The sequence below is a fragment of the Epinephelus fuscoguttatus genome, linkage group LG16 (genome assembly GCF_011397635.1).
Source record: "Epinephelus fuscoguttatus linkage group LG16, E.fuscoguttatus.final_Chr_v1".
In the NCBI taxonomy this organism is placed as follows: Eukaryota; Metazoa; Chordata; class Actinopteri; order Perciformes; family Serranidae; genus Epinephelus; species Epinephelus fuscoguttatus.
Genome location: NC_064767.1, coordinates 1,915,532 through 1,941,740, shown reverse-complemented (window position 1 = coordinate 1,941,740; position 26,209 = coordinate 1,915,532). Strand labels below are relative to the sequence as shown.

The following is a 26,209-nucleotide window of genomic DNA, read 5'->3' as shown; positions in this document are numbered from 1 at the left end:
GAAATATTCCATAGCCTTCATGACATAATACATATTTTATTTATTCATTTTTACATTTGTGTTTTTGGACGTTTGAATCTGGGGCGCCGTCAGCCTCCATTAGGTGGAGTTGTGTTGCTACCTCCTCTCCCCTTGGATCTCTGCAAGTGATGTGAGGACTCTAAAACTTCACCTGAGCCTCCCTCGGCATATGGGTGAGTAGATAATGGCTGAATCTTCATTTTTGGGTGCACTATCCCTTTAATGTTGTAATTTCTAATAATGACGAGCAATATTCATGTGCAACATTGTTTTACACGAGCACTACGAGCAGTCAGAAGCAGGTGCAGATTTCTATAGTACCTACGAAAAGATCGACGCTACTAACATGTTGATGAATGTCGAAATGTTCCTACTGTCAAAATGTTCCTACACACAAATTTGTTCTGCTCATGTTTCATAAACACTCTTTAAAGGCCAGCCCAGTGCTGAGCAGGGGACTGGACCTACTGGGAACTGTGGTGGAGGGACACACACGGAATAAGCTGCAAGCCGTAACGGACAGTGTCAACCACCCTGTCCACAACATCCTGGCTGGACAGAGGAGCAGCTGCAACATGTGGTGTTGTGGTATGTAACCCTGACGGTGTAATGTGGTTGAGAAAATGAAGTTCTCAATATGGCGTCTACTTAGACTGATACTGACTTTGTTAGGTGGGCCTTTTTTTAGGATGGCTAAAATACGTTTCACTGTCAACCCTCTGTCCACAGCAGTGTGATGCTGAGCTTCCCTGGTGGGAGTCCTGCCTGCTATTCCAAACTGGGGGCGTGCTGACCGCCATCTACTGAAGGTAACACATTGACTATATGTGAGCCCCACTTCAAATGAATAGACATGCAAAAAGAGGCTGCACAGCATCTGAATGTTGATTTAAAGTTTGAATACCAACTTTATGAAAGAAGTTTTGAACTATCAGGTGCAGCCTTCACTGAGCCCACCCATCCCTCTACTTGTTTCTTCAAGGAGCTGCCAACGAAGCCTCTCAGCAGCTGGTGCCGCACATTTTCAAACCTCTGGCCATGAGCAGCCCCAGACGCCTGTCACTCGAACCTGTTCCCCCGCCTCCTCTCTCCTGTCACATGATGTGGGACCATTGCTCCGCTCTCCCTCTCTCTGCCCCCTGTGTGAAGCAGTACAGCAGGGAGGGTTCATCTCTGAAGCGGCGCTGACCTGTCAGGTGATGTAACACTCCTCCCTGCTGAAGCCTGACGCCGTACAGCTGGGCCTCGGCTCGCCCGGCGCACAGGCCTCTCTCAAGCAGCCAGTCCACCAGGTCGCTGCCCCGAAACACACTTTGGACACATGACTGATGGAGATGGGGGGGGCTAGAGGAAAGACCGTGCTGGTGTAGGCGGCGAGGACCAGCTGGGTTGTGGTTAGACTGGAGCTGGGGGGTCTGCTCCTCTGGGATATCACAGTCAGAAACATGTGCTTGGTTTTCATTCCAGGGTCGGGATGGAGGCAAACTTCGGCCGCAGTGTTCAGCCGGATGGTGAGTTTGGTGAGTCTGGTGCAGATCATGCGGCTCGTGCTTCAGTTGCTCCTGAAGATCCTGATGCGAGTGAAGGTACCGGGGCTGATGGGAGGGGGAGCGTCTCACAGCCCCCTCCTCCTCCTCCTCCTCCTCCAGTCCTCCTCTGAACCTGTCATTATCAGAGGAAGGATTCACCTGTGGAGGCGCTCACACTCTCCCCTGAGCCACTGAGCAGTAGAGAAGCAAGGACAGGGGAAGAGGGCAGGCAAAGGGACGCAGGGAGGAAGAAAGGAAAGGACAAGGATTAATAAAGAAAGTAAAAGTGGGAAAGTTTTATGTGTTAACATAAAAGAAAAGAACTCAAGACTCATAAACATCCAGAAACAAAGTCTGGTTCTCAGTTAGTAGAGTTTAGTAAAGACGACATTTCAAATTCAACTTTTAATACATTTTAAAATTTTACATTGCTTTTAGTTAAAAAGATAAAAATCCAGTTAGTTGAGCTGATTTTGTCTTTAAGATTTAGACTATTAGTATTTTTGTGAGGCTAAAAGAAGCACTCACATCTAAAGCTTCTTGGAAATAATTATTCATATCTGTGAATGTAAGCATGTACTGCAAACTATGGTAAAAGGCTCCACATACAGTATAAATGTTTAATGGTTCCAGAGTCCTGCACCGGGTCAGGAACCCACAGGGTGCCCTGCAACAAGCTGTGTAACAGGTAGAAATGTGTTTGTAATAGGGCTGTTGATTTTTAAATACTTTCACAGCAAAAACTGATGTATGTGATTAATCTAGATTAAATAATCACAGAGCATGTAAATAATTAGATATATTTTTTTAATTGCTTCACAGCCCGAGTATATTCATAAATGTACAGGTATGGGCACAGCTAGAAGTGAACTACACGTGGGCAGGCAGCAGGTGAGAACATAAACTTTGTGCAGTATATGTGTAATATTCTAAGATCTAAATCACATTATCAAGCTGCAGTTGCTTTTATTTTAAAGTCAGTGACACCAGTGTAACCTTTGACCCCGTGGTCACATTGGTCATCGACGTGGAGGACTCCAGCCATGACACTTTGCAGCCTGAGGATGAGGTGGCAGCCTACATGGAGTTGGGATCCTTTGGAGGTTTGATGGTGGTGGAAGGAGCATGCTAACATGTTTCCTAACCTGGCAGTGATTGAATGTTTTCACCATCCAGTCTAAGAGACGTCCAATTCAAGAACGGAGACCCAGCTTCATGTGAGGGACTGGAGCCTGGGGGAGGGGGGGGGTTGATCAGTGTTGATCAGGGTGTGGCTTTGACTTAGACATAACCACAGGTAACGGGTCGGCTCTGGCACTGAGCTTAACTGGTATGGTATGGTATGGTATGGGCAGATACGGGTTTTCAAAAATGCTCCCGTGCAGGACTCTGAATGGCTCAACCTGAATAAGTTTGATGAAAAAGAGCGACTCTGTGGATGAAGAACTTCAGTGAGTGCAACAGGTCAACAGACAGATTAAAACATGCAAAGAGGATGCAGAGAAAAATCATCCAAAAGTCAGAGGCAAACAGAATAATAATAATAAAAATAAAGCAGTGATGATGTGAAAATGAACAGAGCCAGAGGTCATCTGACGGGACGCAGCCAAACTGTTAGGATTCAAACCAGAACCAAATCAAAGCTGGAGATAACGGCCACAAGCAGCAATCTGGGGGTTAAAGCCAGCACAGACCATTAAAGGTTTAAAGCTGCGAAGGATCAAGATCTGACAGTTTACAACACCTGTATTAAGGATAACTAACAGGGTTAAACACGCCCATCTAACAATGTGCTGAGTAGGGTTGCAGCGATATACTGGATCCAAGGTATACTGTGATATAAAAGCTGACCACTATCGTACAGTGTACATTTGCTATCTATGATATTGAAAGACTTTTTACCCAAACTTTCAATAACAAAATGGTTTCAAGTTTCAATTATAGAAATAAAACGTTTGTTCAACCAAAAATAAATCTTCTGTTTGCATTCCTTTAAGGCTCATTCTGACTGATGATATTTAAACTACAATATTTTCTGAGACAGTACCATGAAAATCTCCCATCCTTGCAACCCTAGCGCTGATCCACGCCCCATTTTGAGTTCATTGGTCAATATGTTGAGCTTTTAATGAGCTCTGTTGATTAATGATGCTCAGATTATTTGGTAAAAATTGGACCTGCAGTTCAGGAGATTTCATGTGCCAGAGAGAAGACAGACATATGCCACATCAGGGCCTGTGTCCACACAGTGCTTTATATTTTTTCAGTGGCAGGGCGTTGGGGAGCGCTTCATGAGAAAAAACAAGAGCTGGCGGCGCATTTTTTTAATGATGTACTATGTGTGGCTTTTGTTTCTATGACAACAATATCTAAATTGTAATTAGCCAGGTAGCTAACAGGGGTGTAATGAATATTGGTCTGATCAACAATCCAGTATCATTGGTGCGAAGTGAAAACATCAATGTCCCCATCAAACAGCGGCAGGCAAAGGTCAAGCAGCCGAGAGAAAGACGATGAGGATAACGTTATTTGCTCAGGAATAAATCAGCAGTGACGTCACCGGTGCCTGTCTGAAAAGTTCAGAGATTTGCAACCTAAAGCGCTCGGAAACCACCAGATGCTGGGCGTGGTGCTTTTTCTTTAAGTTGCTGCACACGCCCGCTCATCATAGAGAGCAACTGAAAAAAGACGCCAGCGCCAAGAAATAAAACACTTTGCGGACACAGGCTCTAAGAGGAGCAGATCCGTACTCGTACCTGCGTGTGTGCACGATGTCCTGTACACACTGGTCTTTGTGGTAACGGACAAACTGGGTGCAGGTGAGTCGGACCTCCTCTGGTACACCTGAGGGACTCAGATCCTCACTGTCCCGTCCCTGCCACATCCCCAGCAACCTGACAGACACAAACACTGTTCTACTCCTCTTCTCCTCATTTTATAATTTGATCTGAAGTGACTGTAGAAACCATGATGGAGTCTTCCTCACCTCTTCTTGAAGGGCATGATGATGAGGTGTCTGTCCAGACCAAAGATCCCAAAGGACAGGAAGCCCTGAGACAAAGACAATGAGGAGTACAAGTTGGACACATGATTTCTGCACTAAATCAGCTCATGTTTACACACCGCACCCTGGGGTACCTGTCCGTAGTTTGCCACAGCGCAGAAGAACTGTAGTTCAAGGTAAAGTCTTCCCGGATCTTTGTTGAAGAGCCACCACAGGCAGCTGGACAGGTTCTACACACAGACAGAGACATTCACCAGTCAGACATCAGGAGATTAAACTGAATTCAAGAGGCTTTATTGGTTCGACTCAGAGTCCCATATTTGGTCTAGTGTTTCCCTTTTATTTGTACAGGGCTTTTGGGCTGTGAGGCCAACAGGGGTCCCACCAGGTCAAAAATTATTTTTTTTTATGCTAAAAATAACGGCAAATGTCCATTTCAGTGTTTCCCCTATATTCACACTGCAGCAGTGCACCACCATGAGTCGATGATAAAGGTAAGACTGTGGGTAGTTCACTGTTAATTTCATTGATGAAAACTATGTCGAAATTTTTTCATCAACCTTTTTTCCATGACGAAAACAAAATGATGACGAACTAAAAATAAATCTTCAGAATAAAAACTGAGACAAAATCTATGTTCTGTCTGTGGTTTATTTGGTTAGTGCTGTCAGTGCTGCTGTAAGTGCAGAGGGATTCTCTCAGCATTGTTGCTGTCTTTTCCTGAGTCCTTATGAACTCTCCTTTATATCCTTCCTTGACCTCGTGATGGTTTCCATCAGTGTTCAGAAAAAAACATAGGATCAAATTTTTTGACTGCCTGTTTGCAGCCTATGTGTGACTCTGCTGGACTCCTGCGAACGTGTTATTTAATGAGTATTTAACCCTCACCGCTAACAGGCTGACAAAGAGCAGCAGACAGAGCAGGACGTGTCTGACCGTCTGTTTATCATCAGTGGTCTGAAGGCCGGGTGGAGGCAGGTTCAGCGGCTGCTCAGAGGAGGAAGAACCCTGCTGCTGCTGCTGCTGCTGCTGCCCGTCACACAGCGCCCCACTGTGGCCTGGAGACGGAAAAACAACATAACTGTTGAAGTCCAGGAGAAATGTGCAGATATTTGCATGCTGTTTCACATCACACTTTCAAACGTCTGATATTTTCTGTTAATTTAGTTTTCTTTCCTTTTTCACTACAATAAATGTCTTAATACCCCGTTAGTCACAGTAAAGACGAGAGGACGGACACAGACAGATACATCAGGGACAGACGGCAGGTCCTAATTCAACTGCACAAAATGACATTTTTATGATGTAGAAGAAAACACATGAATCTGCCTGTTTCATGTCCTAAATGTCAGCATCAATGTTAAACACATAGAAAATGTCCTCTGCTCTGTGCAAATTAAATGTCATAACTTAGATTTAACAGATGTAAAAAGACTTAAATGAGTGTTTGCTACCTGTGCTGTTTGTGTGCTCCCTCTGCGTGCTGGCTATCATGTCAGGCATGGGCTGCAGAGGAGAGAAACTGTGGAGGTCTGGAAACACGACACAGACAGTACACATATTTATATGACCATCATCTGGTGAGATTAGTTGTTTTTGTGCCCTGGTATTTTGTTTGATCCAGGCAAATGTTGATGGGATTTCATGTGTATCAGCACAGACCTGAGTTGATGCTGCCGTCAGGTGAATTTGCCGTCTGTGACTGTTGTTGCTGTGGTTGTTGTGGATCCTCCAGGCCACCAGGGGTCCTCAGCTCATCACTGACGCCTGTTACAGCGGCTCTGCTCAGGGCCTGGTAGCCGCTCTGCTCCCTGTCCCCCTGGCTGAGACCCATCAGAGATATGGCACCGAGCACCAGGCTGACGGCGAGCACCACCGCCGTGCTGATTATCTGCAGACACACACACAACACAAGATGAAGAAACGCCTTCCTTCATTTTGAGTTATAACTCTGATTTATGTACAATTCAGTTTCATAAGTTACAGTGGACAGTCTGCTTGACAGATTTAAACAGGAACTAGACAGACTGGAGCAGAGGACAGAGAGACGCCAGGAAAAATACACAGAGTGAAAAACAGTAAAGCAGCAGGTGTTTTTCTGACCTGAGCTCTGCCGTAGAAGAACGCAGAGTCGATGGTGTCGGTCCGCTCTCCTGATATCAGGAGACCTCCGACCATCAGGAAGGGAACCCTACACACACACACACACACACACACACACACGATAGTGTTCAAACAGTTTTTAAGTGCTTGTTAATAACTGTAATTCCACTCTGGATGTGCTGTGAATTTCATTAACTAAAACTACGACTAAAAAATCTTCATCAACGTCCTTTTTTTCCCACGACGAAGACGAGACAGCACCGACGTCATTAAACACAAACTGTGACTATATCAGCGTGCAGTATTGTTGACAGGAGGAGCCTTAGGTGTAATCTGAAACTACTAAAATCACTTTTTATTTTCATTGTCAAAAAGGACATAAAATAATTAAACTGATTTGTTTTCCCCAACGCAGCAGTTTTGTTTTGTGTGCTGGCCACCCCACACATGATGGGCACCATCAGGAGGAGGAGGAGGAGGAGGAGGAGGAGTAACTTACTGAAGTTAAAGTTGGTTCAAAATAAATGAACAAATCAGAACATTCTCCATATCTGGATGTATTCCTTAAATTGATCCTATCAGACCACTGGACCAGACACTTTCTACAAAGCTGCATCTCTAATGAGTAAACCTGTGTCACCTGAGCATTTATTCAACCAATCCATCAATCGCGTGTGAAAAAAGTTTGACTAAAATGACGAAGACATTGGTTTGACTCGACTGAAATGTTCAATAATCTGATGACTAAACAGCTACAGTTTAAAAATGCCCAAAACAGGATGAGGTGACTACCAGCTACTCTACACTACACGACTTTGATCGACTGTTAAAAGACGAGAGTGTGACAGTGACTGTGACAGACTACAACTAGATTCTTCTGAGATTATTTCCCATCCTGCACCTGGTGGAAAACATTACACCAAACTCCCTTTAAGAAATACCACATTTTAACAGTTCCTCATGTCTGCAAAAACACATGACTAGAAACACGAGATAAAAGGCCGACATTCATATCATAAAAACTAAGAAGAACATTTGACACAAGACTAGAAGTCCATTCTCATTGAGGGTGAATATCTACGCAGATTATTCTCATGGAAAAATATAAAAGCTGATTTCATGGGTTCTTATGGAAGTTTGCACACCGGGGTGGAACTTTCGTGCGGTGAAAAAAGTTTCCGCCCAGACTTTGACCCCTGCGGAATTCGCAGCGGAACTACACAGCTGGGCCAATGAAATGTTGTTTATAGTGACATCGCACAGACCTGGGAGAGTCCGAAATCCAGTCAGGCAGGACAGTAAGGGAGAAAGGTTGATAAACCTTGTTTCACAGCACCCCGTCCTTTTTGATAAAAGACGGGATGATTGTATGAACAATGAATTAAAGGACAACGTCTGGCAGTCCATTGTCCAGCTTGGTGGCTGCGGTGAGAGTTGTAAGTGCTAAAGAAAGTTGATGTTGACACTTGTTAATCGTTAGCTTGCTAGCTAGCTACCTATTGCTAGCTAAGTTAACGTAAATGACAATAATGTTATCGTCGCTGCTGCTGCTCCTACTCTCGTCCATGTTCGCCTACACCCGTTCACACTGCGCGGACTTGGAACACAACAACGCGAAATTCCGCTCTGCGTCTGTACCGCGCCTGTGTGTATGGTTTAAATGCAGAAAAGCGCTGCGCAAATATTCCGGCAGTGAGAATGAACCTTAAGACAAAAGAACCTGACAGAATGAACACTATGTTGAATGCAGTGATGTTGTGTAACGCTGACCTACCCCCAGCCCAAAATCATGAATACTCCCGGTCGGAGTCTCAGCAGATCGTCTCTGTTAGTGAGCGCCAGACACAGCGGGATTAAACCTGAAAAACACGCATCAGAGTGAGCAAGCTTAACACAGTTCATTTTATTATTTAGTCAAACACAGTCTAATGAACATACATGCACGCTCTTACCCGTCCAGATGTAGGTGCTGTACAGAGACCCGTAGAGCAGAGTGAAGGTGAGGATCTTTCCCACCAGATTATCCTCTTGTTTCACCAGGAAGTTCCACAGGATCATACTGACACACACCAGGAACTAGAGCCGAGCAGAGAACAGGAACGTGAAGATGACACAGACAGAAACACAAAATGACCTCCGAACATCACCGGTGAAGCACACGCTCCATCTGGAGCTGTGACTGGAGACTGACCTGAGCCAGGAAAAGGTTTAAGGCAAACAGGTGAGGAAGTCTGTTAAACTTCCTGCTGAGCAACATCACCACGATGGTCCACACCTGAGAGAAGACACAGGCACACGATCAACCCAAAGTCAGGAACAGCTTTCTGTCATAAAACTGAGCCAAGTGAATTCTGACAAACAGTTTTTATTCTTCATCGTTTTCTCCAAGATAAACCTGCAGACACACTCACCAGCGCCACGAGGCTGACAATGCTGATGTTGAAGCTCACGTTTTCGAGCTCTGTCACCAGCGGGGTCGGGTCCATCAGAGGGATTGTTAACAACCAGGCCGACACGTACATGATGGGTGCAGACAGAAACGTACTGATCACCATCCCTGATGTCACCTGAAGAGAGGACAGAGAGAAAGACACTTTAAAACACTAAGTGACAGTGTAACAAGTAATCTGGATACAAGGCTTCAGGTTTTCTTAATTTACTGGGCGCAGACTTGGATCGTGAAAACTGTCTTTGCAGTATACGTACTGTATCTCCACAGTGCTGTGTCAGCAGTATAGAAGCACACATTATCACTCTGCTACAGCGGGAAAAACGCTCTGAGTTGTTTGTATTTTAACTAAGGTAAGTATGGTTTTGTTTCCTTTAGGATTCAGCTTGGATCATTAACAGGTAAAACCCTGGAAGAACTGATCAAAAATTCATAGCTTTACCAGGGGGAGGGCGGCATGACATATTCTGGACATAGGAGGAAGTTAAAGGACTCTTTTAGGCAAACTAGTGGTATATGATACAAACTGGCATGTGAAGGGTTAATATTTGATTAAATAATGATTTAAATTGATTAAAATCATTTTAATAAAAACAAAAAAGCAAAAAATGGAGAAATTAATGATTTTTTAAAGTGACACATATGGTCCTTAAAAAAGTTTGTGGTCATAATGAATATTCCTGAAGTTATTTTCTGAGCAGGGCACAAAGGTTAAATCATTTACAATATCTTGGGCGGAGCTAAGCCCAGGACGCAGCGATGGTGCTGTGTGAAAATAGTGTCAGGGCTGAACGTGTTTAGGGGGAAACATTTGCACATAGAGAGGTGAACACTGTTGTTAAAATGGCTCCAGTAAAGAACATTATGTCAACTCTGTGATTCAACTCTTACTGATAAAAAGGACACACATCATTTGATACTCAGAGACCTGGAGGTGAAATGTGACTATACTTCAGCTCTGGAGGAGCGAGTAAACCCCGGCTGTATGTGGCTCTAGCAGGACATTATAACGATGATGTCACAGGAGCTCGTGTGAAGCTCGCCATTGTCACTGGAGCTGCGGCTTCCAGGGCTGAAAGATGTGGCCGTCAACTCTGACTGTGAGAAAATGGATCAACATGGGGCCTGAGAGTCCTGCAAGACGTAGCCTGGGCTCCTCTGAGCTGCGTTCACATGTTGTTTTATTGGTTTTAAATCTTAGCTACAGTGGTCATTTAAAAGAACAAAGCAGGTATGGCTAAGAGCATGTTAGAAATCTATAGGGTTGCCCTGAGGTTTATGTTAGAACAGTTATTAGCCACAGAGATATCTCATAGTTCTACTACACAGTCCAGACTTTGTCAAACTTTTCCACCTCGCTCCAACACACCACACACTTTAGAAACAAAAGGGTTCTGATGTCCATGTTAACAGTGCTTCTTTTCCTCGTTGGAAAAATGACATAAAATCGTATTAATTTATTAAAGCATGGACCTGAAGACGAGGAAAGAAGCAGGGCGGTGTCATGGTGTGGGGGATGAATACTGAGTGTTGTAGATACAGTTGAAACAGTTACATGGCAGATTACCAGCAAGAAATTGGAATTTTCTTGGCTTCTGTGTGTGTGTGTGTGTGTGTGTGTGTTTATGATCCTCTTATCGCCTGGTCTTGCCATGTGACCTGACCAGGAGAAAGGCATTTGCCTTGTAATTTTGACACACCATGACGATGCCTTGTTTTAAAGTCAAAACTCTTCCAGCCTTCAACATTAGAACAAAGTGCTGGACGAGGGGTTTTTACTCTTTTTATCTCTCAGTAATGTTTCTCACAGAGTGCCTGAACTTTCCTGACACGTCTATTGTCTTATTATATTGTTTCAAATATTGTTTTGTAGCTTCAACCCTGTTCAAAGCAGGATTATTACATCGATGGTACTCACCACCTCCAGCTCGACGTTGTAGTGTGCGGCGTAGATAGCCACACTGGGAGCGGTCGGGAAGACGCCGTACAGGAAGGCAAAGTTAGACAGACTGGTGTGGTTGGCACTCGTGCTGTTCACGCCTACATCCAGAATATCCACCATGTCTTTGCAGACCAGCGGCATCACCAGGCTGCAGAGAGAGGACGTAGAGCGGGACATAAAACTTCTAACACCAGTCCTGGTTCATGGAGATCAGTCAGAGGTGTAAGGAAACAGCCCTGCACTGAATACTTCCTCTGTGAAGCTTATGATGTCCTGTTTTTGTTGACCATGTGTCACAGAGGAGATATGTGCACCTGCAGTGTGACCCACCCAGTGAGTGTAAATATAAATGCTAATGACGTATATCTGTGAGTTCATGCTCTTTTCAAATAAAAGCAGAGGGGAAGAAAGGCCAAGTGATGGAGTCATCAGACACTGCACTAGTATTTTACAGATGACCTGTCTAAGAGCAGGGACGCAGCATCCACTCTTCTCTTGGCACCGTCCCACGAGGAAGAGCTGATCCACGTCTTCAATCCTTCCTCTGAATGCTGAGCTTCTTTTTTATCTGGAAGAATCCAGTCCAGAAACTTTTCTTGGAGACTTCTTATGATTTTCCGCCACACTTCCAGCTGCTGCTCCTTTGCTATCGTCCCTCCCCTCTACCCTCTACCTCTGGCTAGCTGACTGATGTAACTACACGAGGAAGTCGCCACAGACACCCAACACCTGAGAAATACAGAGAGCTTTCTCTGTTGGCGACTGGCTTTATCAGCAATGTATGAACTTGTCTGGAGAGAGCGTGAATGTAACAGATGTTTATTTCTGTGTAACATTAAATTAAATTAAATTAAATGTCTGTGTAAAACGCTTTAAAATCTGTGGTCATTCTGTACCTAAATATAGTGAAAACACTTTGAAAGAAACAGTAATACAGAACACAATGCCACCACCACATCATATCACACACACACACACACACACACACACACACACACACACACACACACAATCCATCCTGGTCCTGCTTACAGTTTGGCTGTGATGAGGAGAATCAGGGCGACTCCAGTGTCTCTGGTTAGTTTTCGGAGCTGGCCGACCTGAAACAGAAACAGAGATGACTGATGTCTGAAGACATCCTCCATGTTTACACACATTTCAAACAGTGACAAGATAAGTGCAGCAAATTAAATCTGATTCAGTTTAAAGTGCGGTAAGGCCTCGTCCACACGTACACAGGTGTAGCTTTTTATACACGTTCTGGCCTTTCATCCACACACAAACTCAAACATGAACCTTTTGAAAAAATCCTTGCAGGGTGAAGATGTTCAGAAACTTTTCAGTGTCGACATGTAGACAGGGACTGACAGCTCATGTAATCAGACTGTGCCCCGTTATCTCCTTTGTGAGGCGTCCCAGATGAGGCGACGTTTCGTACAAAGGCAGATGTGACCAAAACAGAGCTGGTTCTAACGTCGCTAACAGGCGTTTTTACGTGTCTACACATAAATGTAGAGTTAGGCTAAAACACGCCGGCGCCACCACAGCCAGCACACACTGGACGCGTCATGCTGCAGCTCATCAACAGACGACCACACAAAGTTATTGTTACTGTCAGATGTGTACTTCCTCCTCCTCTGCGTTAGCTTCAGATCATGTGTGGAGAGCCACTGATTAAATTTAATGTCTCACCTGAAGAGCTGATCTGACTCACCACACAATATCTTTTTGGCCATTGTCTTTCTAATGACGGCACTGTGGGTCGTTTAGCTCAGGATATTTCTTGATCTCAACGAGTCTCTGAGTGAATGAGTGTTTCGAGCCCTTAGTCTTCGTCTATATTGAGGAACAGAAGAATCAGAATGAGCGACAGAGGTCACTGCTCCACGCAGACTTCCAGTAATAACGTTTTTTAAGGCTTCTGATTGGACAACATCTTTTTCTTTTTGTGACTGGGGTCTATCGCCGCCCTTTGGTTTGGCCTCATGACAGCACCTACGTTGTGTTTTTGTGTTTTCATTCAAGATTTTGCATGTGTGGACAGAATTTTCTTTTTTTTTTTTTTTGAGAACAAATCAAGTGTGGACTCGGCCTTAGAGTTGAAACAAGACTTCACAAGAGGCTGAACAAACAGTACCATAGTGAGGCCGAGGTAAAACAAGGCCGCCCCTCCAAAGGAGTTCGCCAAGCCGTCTATGAACTCTGATAGCACAGCAGGGATCCGCTGGCCCAGCGCAAAGTGGGAGACGATTCCTACGATGACCATGAATACGATTGGGTTCTTCAACACCTGCAGACGGTACAGATAGAGGGTTAGATAACATCACTTTAACAGCCAGAGAGTGAGATCTTAAAGTGTAACTTGTAAAACTAAAGTCACGTTTTGACCCAGAATATGCAGGACTACTTTTCAAGACACCAAAAGGCTCCTGCAAATTATCATCTGTGTTTGCACGGTGGTCTTAAGACCAGTGAAGATTTGGCAAATTACTACACAGGCGTATGACAAAGCAACATGACTGGACGAGGGGTGAACACACTCTGCAGCCTGCAAATCAGTTTGCGCCTGTTTCATGTTAACAAAAAAAAACAAAACAAAACAAAAAAAGATGCACTGAGAAACAAATTGAACTTCAGATTCTGTCTCACTGCGATGACATTCACTGCTGCAGAGTTGCTGCAAGTTGGATGTCATGAATAAAATGCAGAGGAGGAAAATGAAACTAAGAGTGTGTCCCTCCACAGTTAATCATCTGCTGAGTGTCTGATGGTTATATGTTGGTGCTGTAGAATGTAACTGCTCTGAAACAAGAAGATAATCATGTTTCATTTCTTTCAGTCACCGACTGTCTCACAGCACCGCAGTGGTGTCTCTGTCAGCTCGTGATCTTCCCGTCTTTTTTAAATGAGTCAGGAAGACGACAGCAAAGCTGAACTTTACTCATAATGTTACCAAACAAACAGAAATGTTGTCCCCTCCTAAAACTGTCCTAAGTTGATTCTGGAGTACTTTTTTTTTTTTTATGGATGAAGCTGTACAGGAGTTTAAGCAGCAGTACTTTGTGTGTTTGACCAATCAGCGACAGCCAGCCCTGCAATCTACCTTGAAAGTTCCTGTACTTTTAGAAAGTACAACCCCTCTCATCTGGGACTGTAACGTTGACAGGAAGTGGCCACGATGAGACGGTGTATCAGACCGTGAGGACGGAAACAGAGGGCTCGGTGGGGACGGAGCACCTGCTGCAGCAAGCCAACACACCATCTGTGGTCATTTTGACTTGACCAGCAGACTTCACTACAAGCTGATTGGCTGTTGAATCAGGTGACGTGCTTTAAAACCAGCCGCCGGCCATTTGATCAGCTGAGTGTCAGGTGACACCATCAGCCGGCTTGAGTCGAGCTCAGACCGGCCAGTTCACACCGCTTCGAAAACGGTTTCGTCTTGTCACCAATCTTTGGTCCGAACTGAACTTCAGGGTGTAACAGTGTGTTGCACCTGCTGCTGTTTGTTATTCACCCTAAAACACCTGGATATACACAATACCTGTAGGACTACGACTCCCAGGATGCCAAGAGTGCTGTGTGAATGGCTGGCCTGCCTCCACCTCTGCACCTCACAAAGAGCGAAGCCGATGGGATTGAGGAGCATGAGGGAGACCGGAGCGACTAGATAGATGTACTGGAGGTACTCTGGATATGTGCTCCGGTACAAAGCATCAACTACGGACACACAGAGGAAGAGGAAGAGGAAGAGGAGGATGTTTTCTCTTTGTGTCATAAATACAGTATTTGTCTTCACTGGTAGATCGGCGTCAGTGTGTTGCCTCACCTATGGGGTATCCCAAGGCGAAGTCATTGCTCTGCGTAGCGAAGATGGCGTACAGACCAGCCTTACTGTATCTGCTCTCCGGACTGGCCACCATCAGGGTCAGCACACACACCAGCACAAACACCATCACCTACACAGAGGAAGGGAGCAGTTTTTAACCACCATGCTATAAAGTAAAAGAAGTTCATACACATACTGTAACACCAACCTTAGCGACCAAGACGCTCCAGAGAAACGCCCAGATGACGTCTCCAAAGTCCAGCAGCACCATGTTTTTAAAGAGCAGCGCCGGAAGAGCAAACTTAGAGACAAAGTTCCCCAAACCCTTCGCCTGGCTCTCTGTGATGATATCTGCCCTGTTGGGTGGAACGGAAGAAACAGCCACAAGAAAACATAAGCCACAGCTCACGCATCACTTCTTTATTTTTATCCACTATCTTAAAATATTCCTGCACACAGCTCGGGATGCAACAGTTTTAGATTTTGATGTCATTAGGTTAGTGTTGTTCCGCCTGCAGTCTGATGATTAGGCTGGAAATTGTCTACATTTATTTAATTTTCCTCGCCGTGTAACCATTGTTCACATGAAAATAACAGACCATTACGTCCCTCTGTGAGTGTGAGAACAGAATCAGTCAGTGTAGCTGAGTCTTTACGGTTACAAACCCGTGACGTTTTAAAACCCTGTTAGCAGTGAAATTGGTTGATCACAGCCTCGCTACATTCAGCAGAACATTAACATGGTGGCTGCGTTCCTGTAAAACTGAACAAGAAAGTCATCTACATTTAAAGCCCCTGAGCCACTGGACAAAAAACAAACAAACACTAACACTCGCTAACATCTGGCTTCTGTATTTAATGGGAAGGATACCATCTGCATTCACTACGGGGACAAATGACTCTGCAGTAGTCACATGTATATATCAGCTCCGGCTATGATGAGCTTCGACCAGCAGTGATGGAAATATGAAACCCTGATGGACGCGCCACTTTAGCCCTTTAGCCGGCACGATGTAATGACAGCCGCCACTAAATTCTGTCCATTTCTGTACAAGCAGCAGTTGAACATCATCCAAAATTAAGTCGGCACTGAGGTTGATAGAGCGTCTGAAAGCATCTAAAAAAGAAGTTACCACTGGAACACTTCCACCGGCCTCCATGATGCTTTCTACTATCTACAAACCTGTTTCCAGCCCGTCTGTGACGTTGAGCGAGACACATCAGAAAAGAAAGAATGTACTTGTTTGCAGAGCCGTGTGCAAAGCTGTGGTTTAGTGACAACAGGAAATCAGTCACAACAACAAACCTGCATACATGAGTTAATTTAGCTGAACAAAGGGTACAACGCTGATGTTCATTATCCGCTCTATGAGTAAAGCAGTTTAGGGGGTCAACTGAAGCTTCACTAAAGATTTTCCGGCAAAAAAACAAATGACAAAAACAAGCTTGTACCTGTTGTTGCACACACTCACCTGCCGGCTATGTAGCCACACAGTATGATGCCAAAGCACTCGAGGAGAGCTGGGAAAAGCTTGTCGATGGACATGTGGGGCCCCACAGCAGAGCCCGCCAGGGTGTTGTGGGATATGTTCTTCCCGTGGATCAGCACGTAGCTGTTGGCGGTCTCCATGGTGATGATGGCGGGGAGAGGTGAGAGTGGTCAGGTGATGGCTGGGGAGTATCAGCACGCTGAGAGAAAGGCAGGGATGGTAAAACATCAGGGAGTTAGTGAAAATAGGCAAGATAAAAACCGTTTCAGCGACCACCAGTCTGTTTGAGCACTTGGAGCACTTTCACGTTTCCGAATATGAACACTGCACGGTCTTTAATAGCTGAGCGTATTAACAGTACAAACCTTGTCAGTGAAATATGAGGGCAAAAAATGAAAACAAAATAATCATTAATAAATGGAGGGAAAATGTTTAATTAATTGTGATGTTGATTTGAGGTCATATCACCCAGCCCTACGTCTGCCTGAACATTTTAGGGGTCGACAGATAATCGGCTGGGCTGATATTATGAATTTTTAGGGTTATCGGTATCTGTGAGATTTTCCACCGATATGCCGATATACAGTTTTGTTTTGCTGAACTGCCCCTGGCGTGCTTCTCACTGCCTGCATGTACCACTCTAGACTCTTAAAAGCAAACTCAAGACCTACCTTTTAGCCTGGCTTTTAATTGAGATCTCCTTCATTTTATTTTATTTATTATTTTTCGTTTTATTTTTTAAATTTTGTATTTATGATTATTGTGTATTTATTTATTTTTATAATCAGTTTTTATTTAGCTAGCATATTCTTCAACTTGGGCGGCACGGTGGTGTGGTGGTTAGCACTCTCGCCTCACAGCAAGAGGGTTGCCGGTTCGATCCCGGGCGTGGGAGCCCTTCTGTGCAGAGTTTGCATGTTCTCCCCGTGTCAGCGTGGGTTCTCTCCGGGCACTCCGGCTTCCTCCCACAGTCCAAAGACATGCAGGTTAATTGGTGACTCTAAATTGTCCGTAGGTGTGAATGTGAGCGTGAATGGTTGTTTGTCTCTATGTGTCAGCCCTGTGATAGTCTGGTGACCTGTCCAGGGTGAACCCTGCCTCTCACCCAGTGTCAGCTGGGATAGACTCCAGCCCCCCCGCGACCCTCAAGAGGATGAAGCGGTTAGAAGATGAATGAATATTCTTCAACTTTGTTACTTATTTATTTTTTTTGTAAATTATTTTCCTATTTATTGAAAGATCTAAAATGTCGCTCTTTATTCTGAGGTTTTATCCTGCCTCTGGTGTTTCTTTGTCAGTGTTTATTTTTTAAATTCTGTGTCAACTATGATTTATACAGCAGACATACATCGGTTGTAAATATCAGCTATCAGTATCTCTGTTTCATAATAATTGGTATCGGCACCCGCTCTGAAAAAACCTATCGGTCGATCCCTCCTACACACTACTTACTGCGAAATAAATAAATAAAAATAAGTGGCAGGTTAATTACACAGGAAGGTCATGGTCAGGGCAATCTGGAAATCCATCGGTAAAAAAAAACCCCTTCCTTTACCTCTGGAGGCACAGCCCGGAGTTTTTCGACTAACGGAAGTGCAGGGGCCTCAGCGATCACTCACACCCTTCACTTCCGGCGGTGCCCCCAGGGAATCGCTGTGTTGTTTACAAATACTTCGGGTAGAAAACCAGCAGAGTTTAGCTATATATCACATTTTTCACATCACTATATCACCGTGTAGACTAATCTGATGTTTGTTAAGTCTATAAACACAATGACTGAACAAACGTTACTGTGTGCACATTTTGTAATTAATAACATGGTTATTGTAGATTAGCTGGGCTAACTGTTAGCTGTTAACGTTAGCCGTTAGCGGTGTCTGTAATAACCATAGACTGTATAAAAATAAGGTAATAACTCAGTCAACGGTCCGTGAATAAAATATTTTTACCAGCGGATATCTTAGTTACAACATGATTGAGCTAGCAAAGCAGTTTTGTGTTGCTATGTGTGGTATTTATTCAGTTATGGGAAATCACGATGTCTAGAAAGCATCAGTGGCTGCAGCTGACAGGGACAGTTAGCAAAGCTAACATCAGGACGTCATCTGTTAAAAGCCTCCCGATGTCAGATACGACATGAAACTACTCCAGTTAGCTCAATCATGTTGTAACTAAGACATCCACTGGAAAAAAATATTTTTTTCACGTTGACGAGACGGCGTTTTGGGTGGAGCAGTCGCTATAGATTTTGCTGTTTCTGTAGGTACACATTTCCTGGGGACACCTGCACGTCTCGGCCACGCCCCCTCCATTTTGATTGGCTAAAGCGCAGCATCATTCAAACTCAAAGCCCCCCCCCCCACAAGTCGTCTTTCACACAGGGCTGCCGACAGATTCTACAATGTAAGGCTCTGTCCAAATACCCGCACTTGCGCCCTGAGGTCTTCCCTGAAGTGCACTTGCCAAAAGTGCAGTTAGGGGCGTAAGTGCGCAAGGGACTGACGCTGTTTAAAAAGGAGAACTGGGACAGTTGCGTACACGTCACTTCCATTTGGGTCCAGCTGGTCCGTCTCCTAGGAGACGAAACATGGCGTTAGAGGAAATAACGTTGTTCGCAGCACTGCTGCTGCAAATGATAAACAGATACAATCAGCGAATGATGAGGAGGATTAGGAGCCGCAGGAGAAGGTGACATCTACATCACATCCAAGTATTGATGCTGATGCCCAACCAACAGGTAAATTAAATTAAATTTTACTCTTGAATTTACCTGTTAATAATGTGTATATTAGCTGTACCATCTTTTTTTACTCTACCGTTAATGTAGCCTAGATTACCGTTATTACTATTAAAATGTTTTTTGCTTGGATAAATTGTGGTAAATTGTGATATAAAATAAACTATAAAGACGTACGGTAATAAAATAATAATAATTAAAGACACAATCAAAACTGTAAAGTGATGTGGACTGTCATACAAACCTCCAGTCAACTGTAAACTGTATATTATTTCATTATTAACACCCTGTCATGTATTATTAAGTCCACACAGCGTGTTGTTTGACGTTATGTTCCTCTAATGGTAGTTGTCAGTCGGAGTTAACGGCTCGCGGACACGTCAGTTACCGTTTGAAGATGGTGAGTTGTACCGGCCAGCTGTGCAGTGTTAGGCCGTCACGACACTACGGAGGATTCTGGGTAAAATCCTTCAGCGAAGTGAGGTCTGATGCGCACTTTCAGAAGCGGTGCATTAAGGGCGCAGGTTTGCACCCCTTGATAACAACAGAAGACAATTTGGACACCCTACGCACTTGCGCCCCTTAGCGGGAGCGCGCAGTTAAGGGGCACAAGGGCGCAAGTGCGGGTATTTGGACAGGGCATCAATTGCTGAATCTGTCTTGAGAGATTAGGGTCGGGGAGGTGATGGGAGGTTGCCTGGCAACAATAACAAGGCACATCAGGTGTTTTTTTTTTTTTCTTTTACTATTGGCATTTAATTTTAACGGCTCGTGTTTTGCAGCCTCCAAAATGTTTTCTGTGTGATCGGGGCTGAAGCAGGCAACCTGCGACGTGCAGAACAGCATTTAAGAAACACTGATTTGTGACGTACAGCTGTTCTATTGAGTCTTCCTCTGGTTTATATCAGCTGATGTGTTTGTTTTGGGGAGGAGGAGACCTCTGAGGATGATTCAGCTCCTTGTATGAACCTCCTGGACACTGGAGGACTTCTAACCAGGAGAAGTTTCAGCTGGTGGTGACCTCCAGTTCTCACCACTAGAAGCCACTAAAATCTGACACACTGACTCTGATAATATGTCTTCACAGGAGGGAAGCAAAATCAGACTGATTATTTTCACATTATTGATGAAGGACGAGCTGTTGATATCTGAGGGTGCCCAGAGCCCCTGTGTAGTTCCGCCCCTGCACATGAACATACCGTTAGCTGAGTTAGCGCGGCCAGGTGAGCACCATTCACTCAGCGACAGCAGCTTTGTACTGTGTGACGACACTACAGGTAATATAACTGCATATAACGTGCCGTTAAAGACAATGAGAAGCTAACGGTCAGCAGGCAGTGACAGCTCCATTGTCACTGCCTGCTGACCGTTAGCTTTGACAGTTAGCTAGGTGCATGCTAAAAACATCAGGACACACGCAAACCGCAGGGTGACGTGCACATCTGGCACTGATATAAGACGGGAAGTGACGTGTGTACAAACGGTGAGCTCACCTGTGTCAGTTACAGGACCATCTCTGCTCGGTGATGAGCGACATTCAGCTGCTCTGTGTTTGAACAGCCCGTGTTTTCGCTGTTTGGGCGGAGAAGCTCTGTGTGCTGAGTCTGACAGCTGCCCACTGCGGCCCCGCCCTAAACACATGACTGACAGACGCTTCAGCCAATCACAGCCGAGATACGCGCCAGGCTCCGAATGTGATTGGATAACAGCGTGATGCTGCATTCATGTGATACAGGCAGTGATTTAATCTGTGGACCTCATGATGTGTTCACAGCAGGAAAATTAAACATAATGAAATCCAGCAAAGGGAGAGAGGTTCATTTTAACTTTGTCTTTCACATGTGGTCATAATGTCTCTTTGGTTTTTGTTCAACAGTGCCTCAAATAAAGAAAAGCTGAACTCACATACAGAGATTTTTATTAGACTGTCCTATTGTTATATGGTGGCCCCGAGGGTCAAAACACAACATTTAACAAAACATGACCACATTTTGCAAAACAAACAGTGCGACATTTCAGAAGAAAAACTTCAACATTTGACAAACAAAACATTTCAGAGAGCAATACAATGCAGACAACACTACAGCATTTCTGAAAAGACATAAACATTTCACAAAACAATATATTTTGAAAACACTGCAACATGTTGGAAACAAGAGGGCTTTAATATTCTCTTTATCTAGCTATAGTAATATCATCATGAAATGTATTATCTGTCCCTCATGTTTTGATATTTAAAGCACATATGTTGTCCAGCAGGCTTTTGTAGGGCAGTATTTTCTGCCTTTATCATTTTATCCAGAGGTGAAGGGACGGACGCTGTGAGCAGGATTTGAACCTGCGCGGGGAAACCCCATTGGATTTCGAATCCAACGCCTTAACCACTCGGCCATCACAGCTCTGTGCTCCTCCTGCTCGTCCTCGATAAATGATCCAAAGCCCAAACCCCTCTGCATTACCTCTGTCTGAACTTTCCTTACTGACATGTACAGTCTTACCCGGTCCTCACAGCCAGGAGCCTGTTTTACGACTGCAGGGAAAATTTTAGTTTAGACGCAGCAGCACTAACTGATAACTGACAAACTATCACTTGTTATATAAACATAAAACTGACAGATAAGAGAATCACTGACTTATTCGTCACACACTCCACTGATCCTCCTGAGACCTGGACTTTTGTTTGGTATGCATTTTTAATTTCTCCTAGCTATCTGGGATCAGCAGGACCCGATAAGTATAAAAAATTAATACAATAACTGAGTCCCAGTGTCCTCAAACGAGACAATAAGAAAGTCCCAGTGTCAAATAAGTCCGTCCCAATTTACCGTCTTAGCTTGTGACTGTTGATAAATCTTCAAACATTATTAATCATAAATAAACAAGTTTCAACCATTAAACGTGATCAGGATTTGGACCTTCTGACCATGCAGACTGACTTGGCAGAGACGGCTGCCATCTTGTTTTTACATGGATTATTATAGCTATTGTGCTCTTACTACCACGAGATGACACACAAAGTGTCCATGAACGAGGACAACAGGTCTGAGTTAAGTAGAGTATAAGGTCAAGTAAAACCCAAACTGTGATGTCATCATATGAGGACACAGGGTCTCAGGAGGTCAAAGGTCCTGCAGGTCAAACAAAGTGGATGTTTTGCTGTCTTTAGTTTATTCCATTGTATCTTTTGTAAACATTTCTAATTGTTGTTGATGCCAAATAAAACATTTTTTTGTCTATAACTGAGAGTAATCTAATCAGTGTGTTTTCTTTAGTGTATAATCACCTGAAAATAAGAATGGTTGTGTTTTCGTTACCTTAAAATGAGCTGTTTATATCTACACGGGGAGCAGGACGAGCAACATGGTGATCTCTGCAGGTCAAGTCTACAGAGATCACCATGTTGCACTGCTGTATTTCTACAGTAGCCCAGAGCGGACAAACCAAACACTGACTCTGGATAGAGACACTGACATTTTCATGTTTGTAAGTAAGAAGCCACTCTGGGACAAGCATTGTAAGAAAGACGGTTATTTTTTCAACATGAAAAAAGCTGTTTTCAACATCTTTACTGGTTTAAATCAGCAGGTCTGTTTTTAATGGTTTTTATGACATCAGTCAGGGCCTGTCTGTCCTGTTCGGTGTTGCTCCTTCAGCGTCTAAGGTGAAACAGTGTCTAGCGCCCAGGTCAGGTCCGTGGTGATGTGGACACCATGGTACTTGAATCTGTCCCCTCTCTGCATCGAGGACGAGGTGATGAGGTGAGTTTAGTTCCCTCCTGGCATTTTCCCAAAGCCCACCATCAACTCATCAGTCTGTGGCGTACTCTATATTGTGACTATGTGACACTTTGTACTATGATATTTTGGTGTGTATTATGACTACTATATAATTTGTTTACCTTATTTAATACATGAATGTGTTGACTTCCTGTATATATTATAAGTAAATGTTATGTTTGTGATACCTGACACGTAATTGGTCAGACACAACAGGCTGTGTACAGGACATCTCCTGCATGTCTGTCCGTCCTGGGAGAGCGAACCCTCCTCAGTTGCACTTCCTGAGCTTTATTCCATTGTTGACCCATTACAGGGGTTTTGGGGGAGCGTCCTTATCTGCTGTGAGGGTCTGAGGACAGAAGGCGTTATATGTCGTACAGACTGTAAAGTCCTCTGGCACAAAGTGTAATTTGTGATACTGGGATATATACGTGACATTGACAAGTCTCCTCTGTCACAGTGACCAAATATCACTTTAACAAATGCACGAAGACATTTAATGTCTGAAGAGAGCTTAGAACAGCCAATCTGAAACCAGTTTGATCCAAGTGCTTTAAATGGACACTGGTGGTTTTATCTCTATCAGATCAACGGTATGAAACCTTCCTGCTTTATTTCCAGCTCTGGAGGTGAATTCATGTCTTCTTGTGTAAAATAATTTCAGTGATTGAGTGTTGATGTTGTCAGTGTGTGTTGCTGCTGTGGGTTAAACTTTAACATGTATCATATAAAGTCATATAAAGACGCAGCAGCTGAACTTTGAACTGAGCGCTGCAGGTTGGTTCATCACAGTGTTTGAGTGTGACAGCAGCCTGCAGACACAGAGGACTGAATCCTGACGGAGGACAACAGAAAACTCTTTGTGTCCACAGACCTGGTCCAGACAGCAGAGAGCTGCAGAGTGATGAAGTCCATGAGAAGAAACTGAGTAAGTGGACCTTTGATTGATTCCAGTCTCTAATGTGTCTCTGTTGATTCATGTGTTCACCTCCTGTCTTTGATCCAGACTCCACAGCACAAAGTTTATCTGACAACAAGCACTTTAAAGTCTAATGATGAACCTGTCTGTCTGTCTGTCTGTCTGTCTGTCTGTCTTCATCAGGAGGCTGCAGGTTATCACCAACATGAAAAGGTATCACACTCAACACTTGACATCACATTTGATCCTGTTTCACCTTCAACATGTTCATCAACTCTCTGTTTCCTGTTTCTCTGCTCTCTCACCTCAACACTGACTCATAATAAACCTGTAAATGTACCCAAAGAGCCACAATGTGTCAATATAACTTCATTTAAATATCATACAGAAGTCATTTCCACACGTTGCATCAAACACATACAGTTGATACTGGACTTCAGTTTGGACTCTGATACTTGAATTATTTTATCAAGGCTCATATTTCATGTTTATTGAGGCCTCTGTTGGTCAAAGTGCTCTCATAGATCAGAGGATCATTTCTACTCTGTTAATTAATAACTGAATCAACTCAATAACAATGTTTTATTATGATGAAATAACCAGTCTATGAAGGAAGGACCACTGTAGTTATTTTACATGATCTGAGCTTTGAACTCTGATAATCTGGATTTGTGTGTTATCTGCAGTCACAGAGACAAACGTTTTCAAAGTGAATCCAACAAACAAATGAGAGCATCTGTGAGTGTGAGGACGATCAGCTGACGGTTTCATGTCAGAATAATATGAGCCGTGTTCACACTTTATTCTTTGTATGTATGTATTTGTGTTGTATAGTGAACGTTACATGATGTGTCTCTGTTAAAGTGTCTGAAGCAGCAGACTGAACACATGTTGCACAAACTGTTGATACAAAAACTGTTGGAGACAAACTCTGAGATTAATCACAGCTTCAACTGTTTGTTATATGTCATGCTGTATCCATGGCAACGACTGTAGTCCTCATGTTAACCCTGTGGACTCAGCAGTGTCACAGTGTTAACAGTGAGAATTTAAACACATGACAGAGTGAGTGAAGTGTGGGAGGGCTCAGTGTGCAGGTCTACAGGGTGGAGGTTTGGATTGTGAGCTCCCCCTGGTGGTCAGTGAGGTTTACAGCTGCTCTCAGTGTTCCTGTCAGTCTGCTGTCATCCTGTAGGATTCTACTAGAGTCCACAGGATGGGACTGCTGCAGTATGGGGTGCCGTTTGTAAAGTGTCTCACATTAAAAAAAAACATCAACATTTTGCCACATTTAGCTTCAAACAATGTTTAAAAAAGTATTGTGAATTTTTTAACGTCACCTTTTACCACATTTACAGCAATATTTGTTAACTTAGAAATATATTAAATAGTTAAATCTAAATATTAAATGTGGCACCTAAATGTTAAATGTTAAATCTAAATATTAAATCTAAATCTAAATCTAAATATTAAATCTAAATCTAAATGCTAAATATAAATATAAATATAAATGTTAAATCTAAATATTAAATCTAAATCTAAATCTAAATGTTAAATATAAATATAAATATAAATGTTAAATCTAAATGCTAAATATAAATATAAATGTTAAATCTAAATATTAAATATAAATATAAATATAAATGTTAAATCTAAATGCTAAATATAAATCTAAATGTTAAATGTTAAATCTAAATGTTAAATCTAAATGTTTTGGGTGAAACTAAATATTTAGCTAATATGCAAATTCACACTGCCGGTCACCGGAAGTACCAAAATAAAAGCTCGAGATGGTCAGACTGTGTTTATAGAATCAAATAACGAATTAAAACCAATTTATTGGGGGAAATGAACACTTGAACATACATTAGCGTGATAATAATGACCTAAAATAACAAGAAACATGTTTGGAGAAATTTTATTTGACGTGTACTTTGAGTTGTTAGTGTCCCTTCGGAGGGATTAACAACCTAAGCTAAACTAACAACCGTCAGTTCTTAGCCCCGTTAGCAGTGTCTGTAATGACTCATTAACTCTTAAACGGTCCGTGAAAAAAATATTTTCTTCCAGCGGATGTGTTAGTTACAACATGATTGATCTAGCAAAGCAGTTTTGTGTTGCGATGTGTGGTATTTATTCAGTTTTGGGAAATCACGATGTCTAGAAAGCATCAGTGGCTGCAGCAGCAGCAAAGCTATCAGGACGTCATCTGTTAAATGTCTCCCATTGTCGGATACGACATTAAACTACTCCAGTTAGCTCAATCATGTTGTAACTAAGACATCCACTGGAAAAATATTTTCTTCACGGACCGTTTAGAGTTAGTGAGTCATTACAGACACCGCTAACGGGGCTAACAGCTAACAGTTAGCCCCGCTAATCTACGATAACCATGTTATTAATTTCA

The 26,209-nt window shown here is 43.4% G+C and overlaps 1 protein-coding gene, 1 non-coding gene and 1 pseudogene across 3 annotated transcripts; 1 reads left to right on the top strand and 2 right to left on the bottom strand.

Annotated features, from left to right (window-relative positions):
• Positions 1–230: 230 nt before the first annotated feature.
• LOC125903617 (integral membrane protein GPR155-like) lies at positions 231–20,717 on the bottom strand. 2 transcript variants are annotated; one of them, XM_049600640.1, is made up of 20 exons: positions 20,598–20,717; positions 16,350–16,566; positions 15,086–15,233; positions 14,878–15,007; positions 14,593–14,768; positions 13,186–13,338; positions 12,081–12,148; positions 11,025–11,196; positions 9,069–9,224; positions 8,849–8,932; positions 8,610–8,733; positions 8,432–8,516; positions 6,658–6,745; positions 6,217–6,445; positions 6,009–6,086; positions 5,443–5,612; positions 4,689–4,784; positions 4,537–4,601; positions 4,307–4,444; positions 231–1,683 (listed from the first exon to the last, which is right to left on the bottom strand). In XM_049600640.1, the coding sequence occupies exons 2-20, from the start codon at positions 16,505–16,507 to the stop codon at positions 1,116–1,118; spliced, it is 2,886 nt and encodes a 961-aa protein (XP_049456597.1). In that variant the 5' UTR covers positions 16,508–16,566; positions 20,598–20,717; the 3' UTR covers positions 231–1,115. The 2 variants fall into 2 exon arrangements, with proteins under 2 accessions (XP_049456597.1, XP_049456598.1); XM_049600641.1 differs by having other exon boundaries at positions 1,547–1,741.
• Positions 20,718–21,421: 704 nt separating this feature from the next.
• Positions 21,422–21,503, bottom strand: trnas-cga (transfer RNA serine (anticodon CGA)). The gene has a single exon. It is a non-coding gene; the product is annotated as a tRNA-Ser (tRNA).
• Positions 21,504–23,584: 2,081 nt separating this feature from the next.
• Positions 23,585–26,209, top strand: part of LOC125903020 (NLR family CARD domain-containing protein 3-like) — an 82,415-nt pseudogene continuing 79,790 nt past the window's right edge.

Coding starts and splice junctions, on each gene's coding strand:
- LOC125903617 (XM_049600640.1), bottom strand. CDS start 16,507: ATGGAGACCGCCAACAGCTACGTGCTGATCCACGGGAAGAACATATCC. Junction 13,339..14,592: donor TGGGAGTCGTAGTCCTACAG/GTATTGTGTATA, acceptor TACCGTCTGCAG/GTGTTGAAGAACCCAATCGT. Junction 11,197..12,080: donor CTCCTCATCACAGCCAAACT/GTAAGCAGGACC, acceptor CTCTCTCTGCAG/CCTGGTGATGCCGCTGGTCT.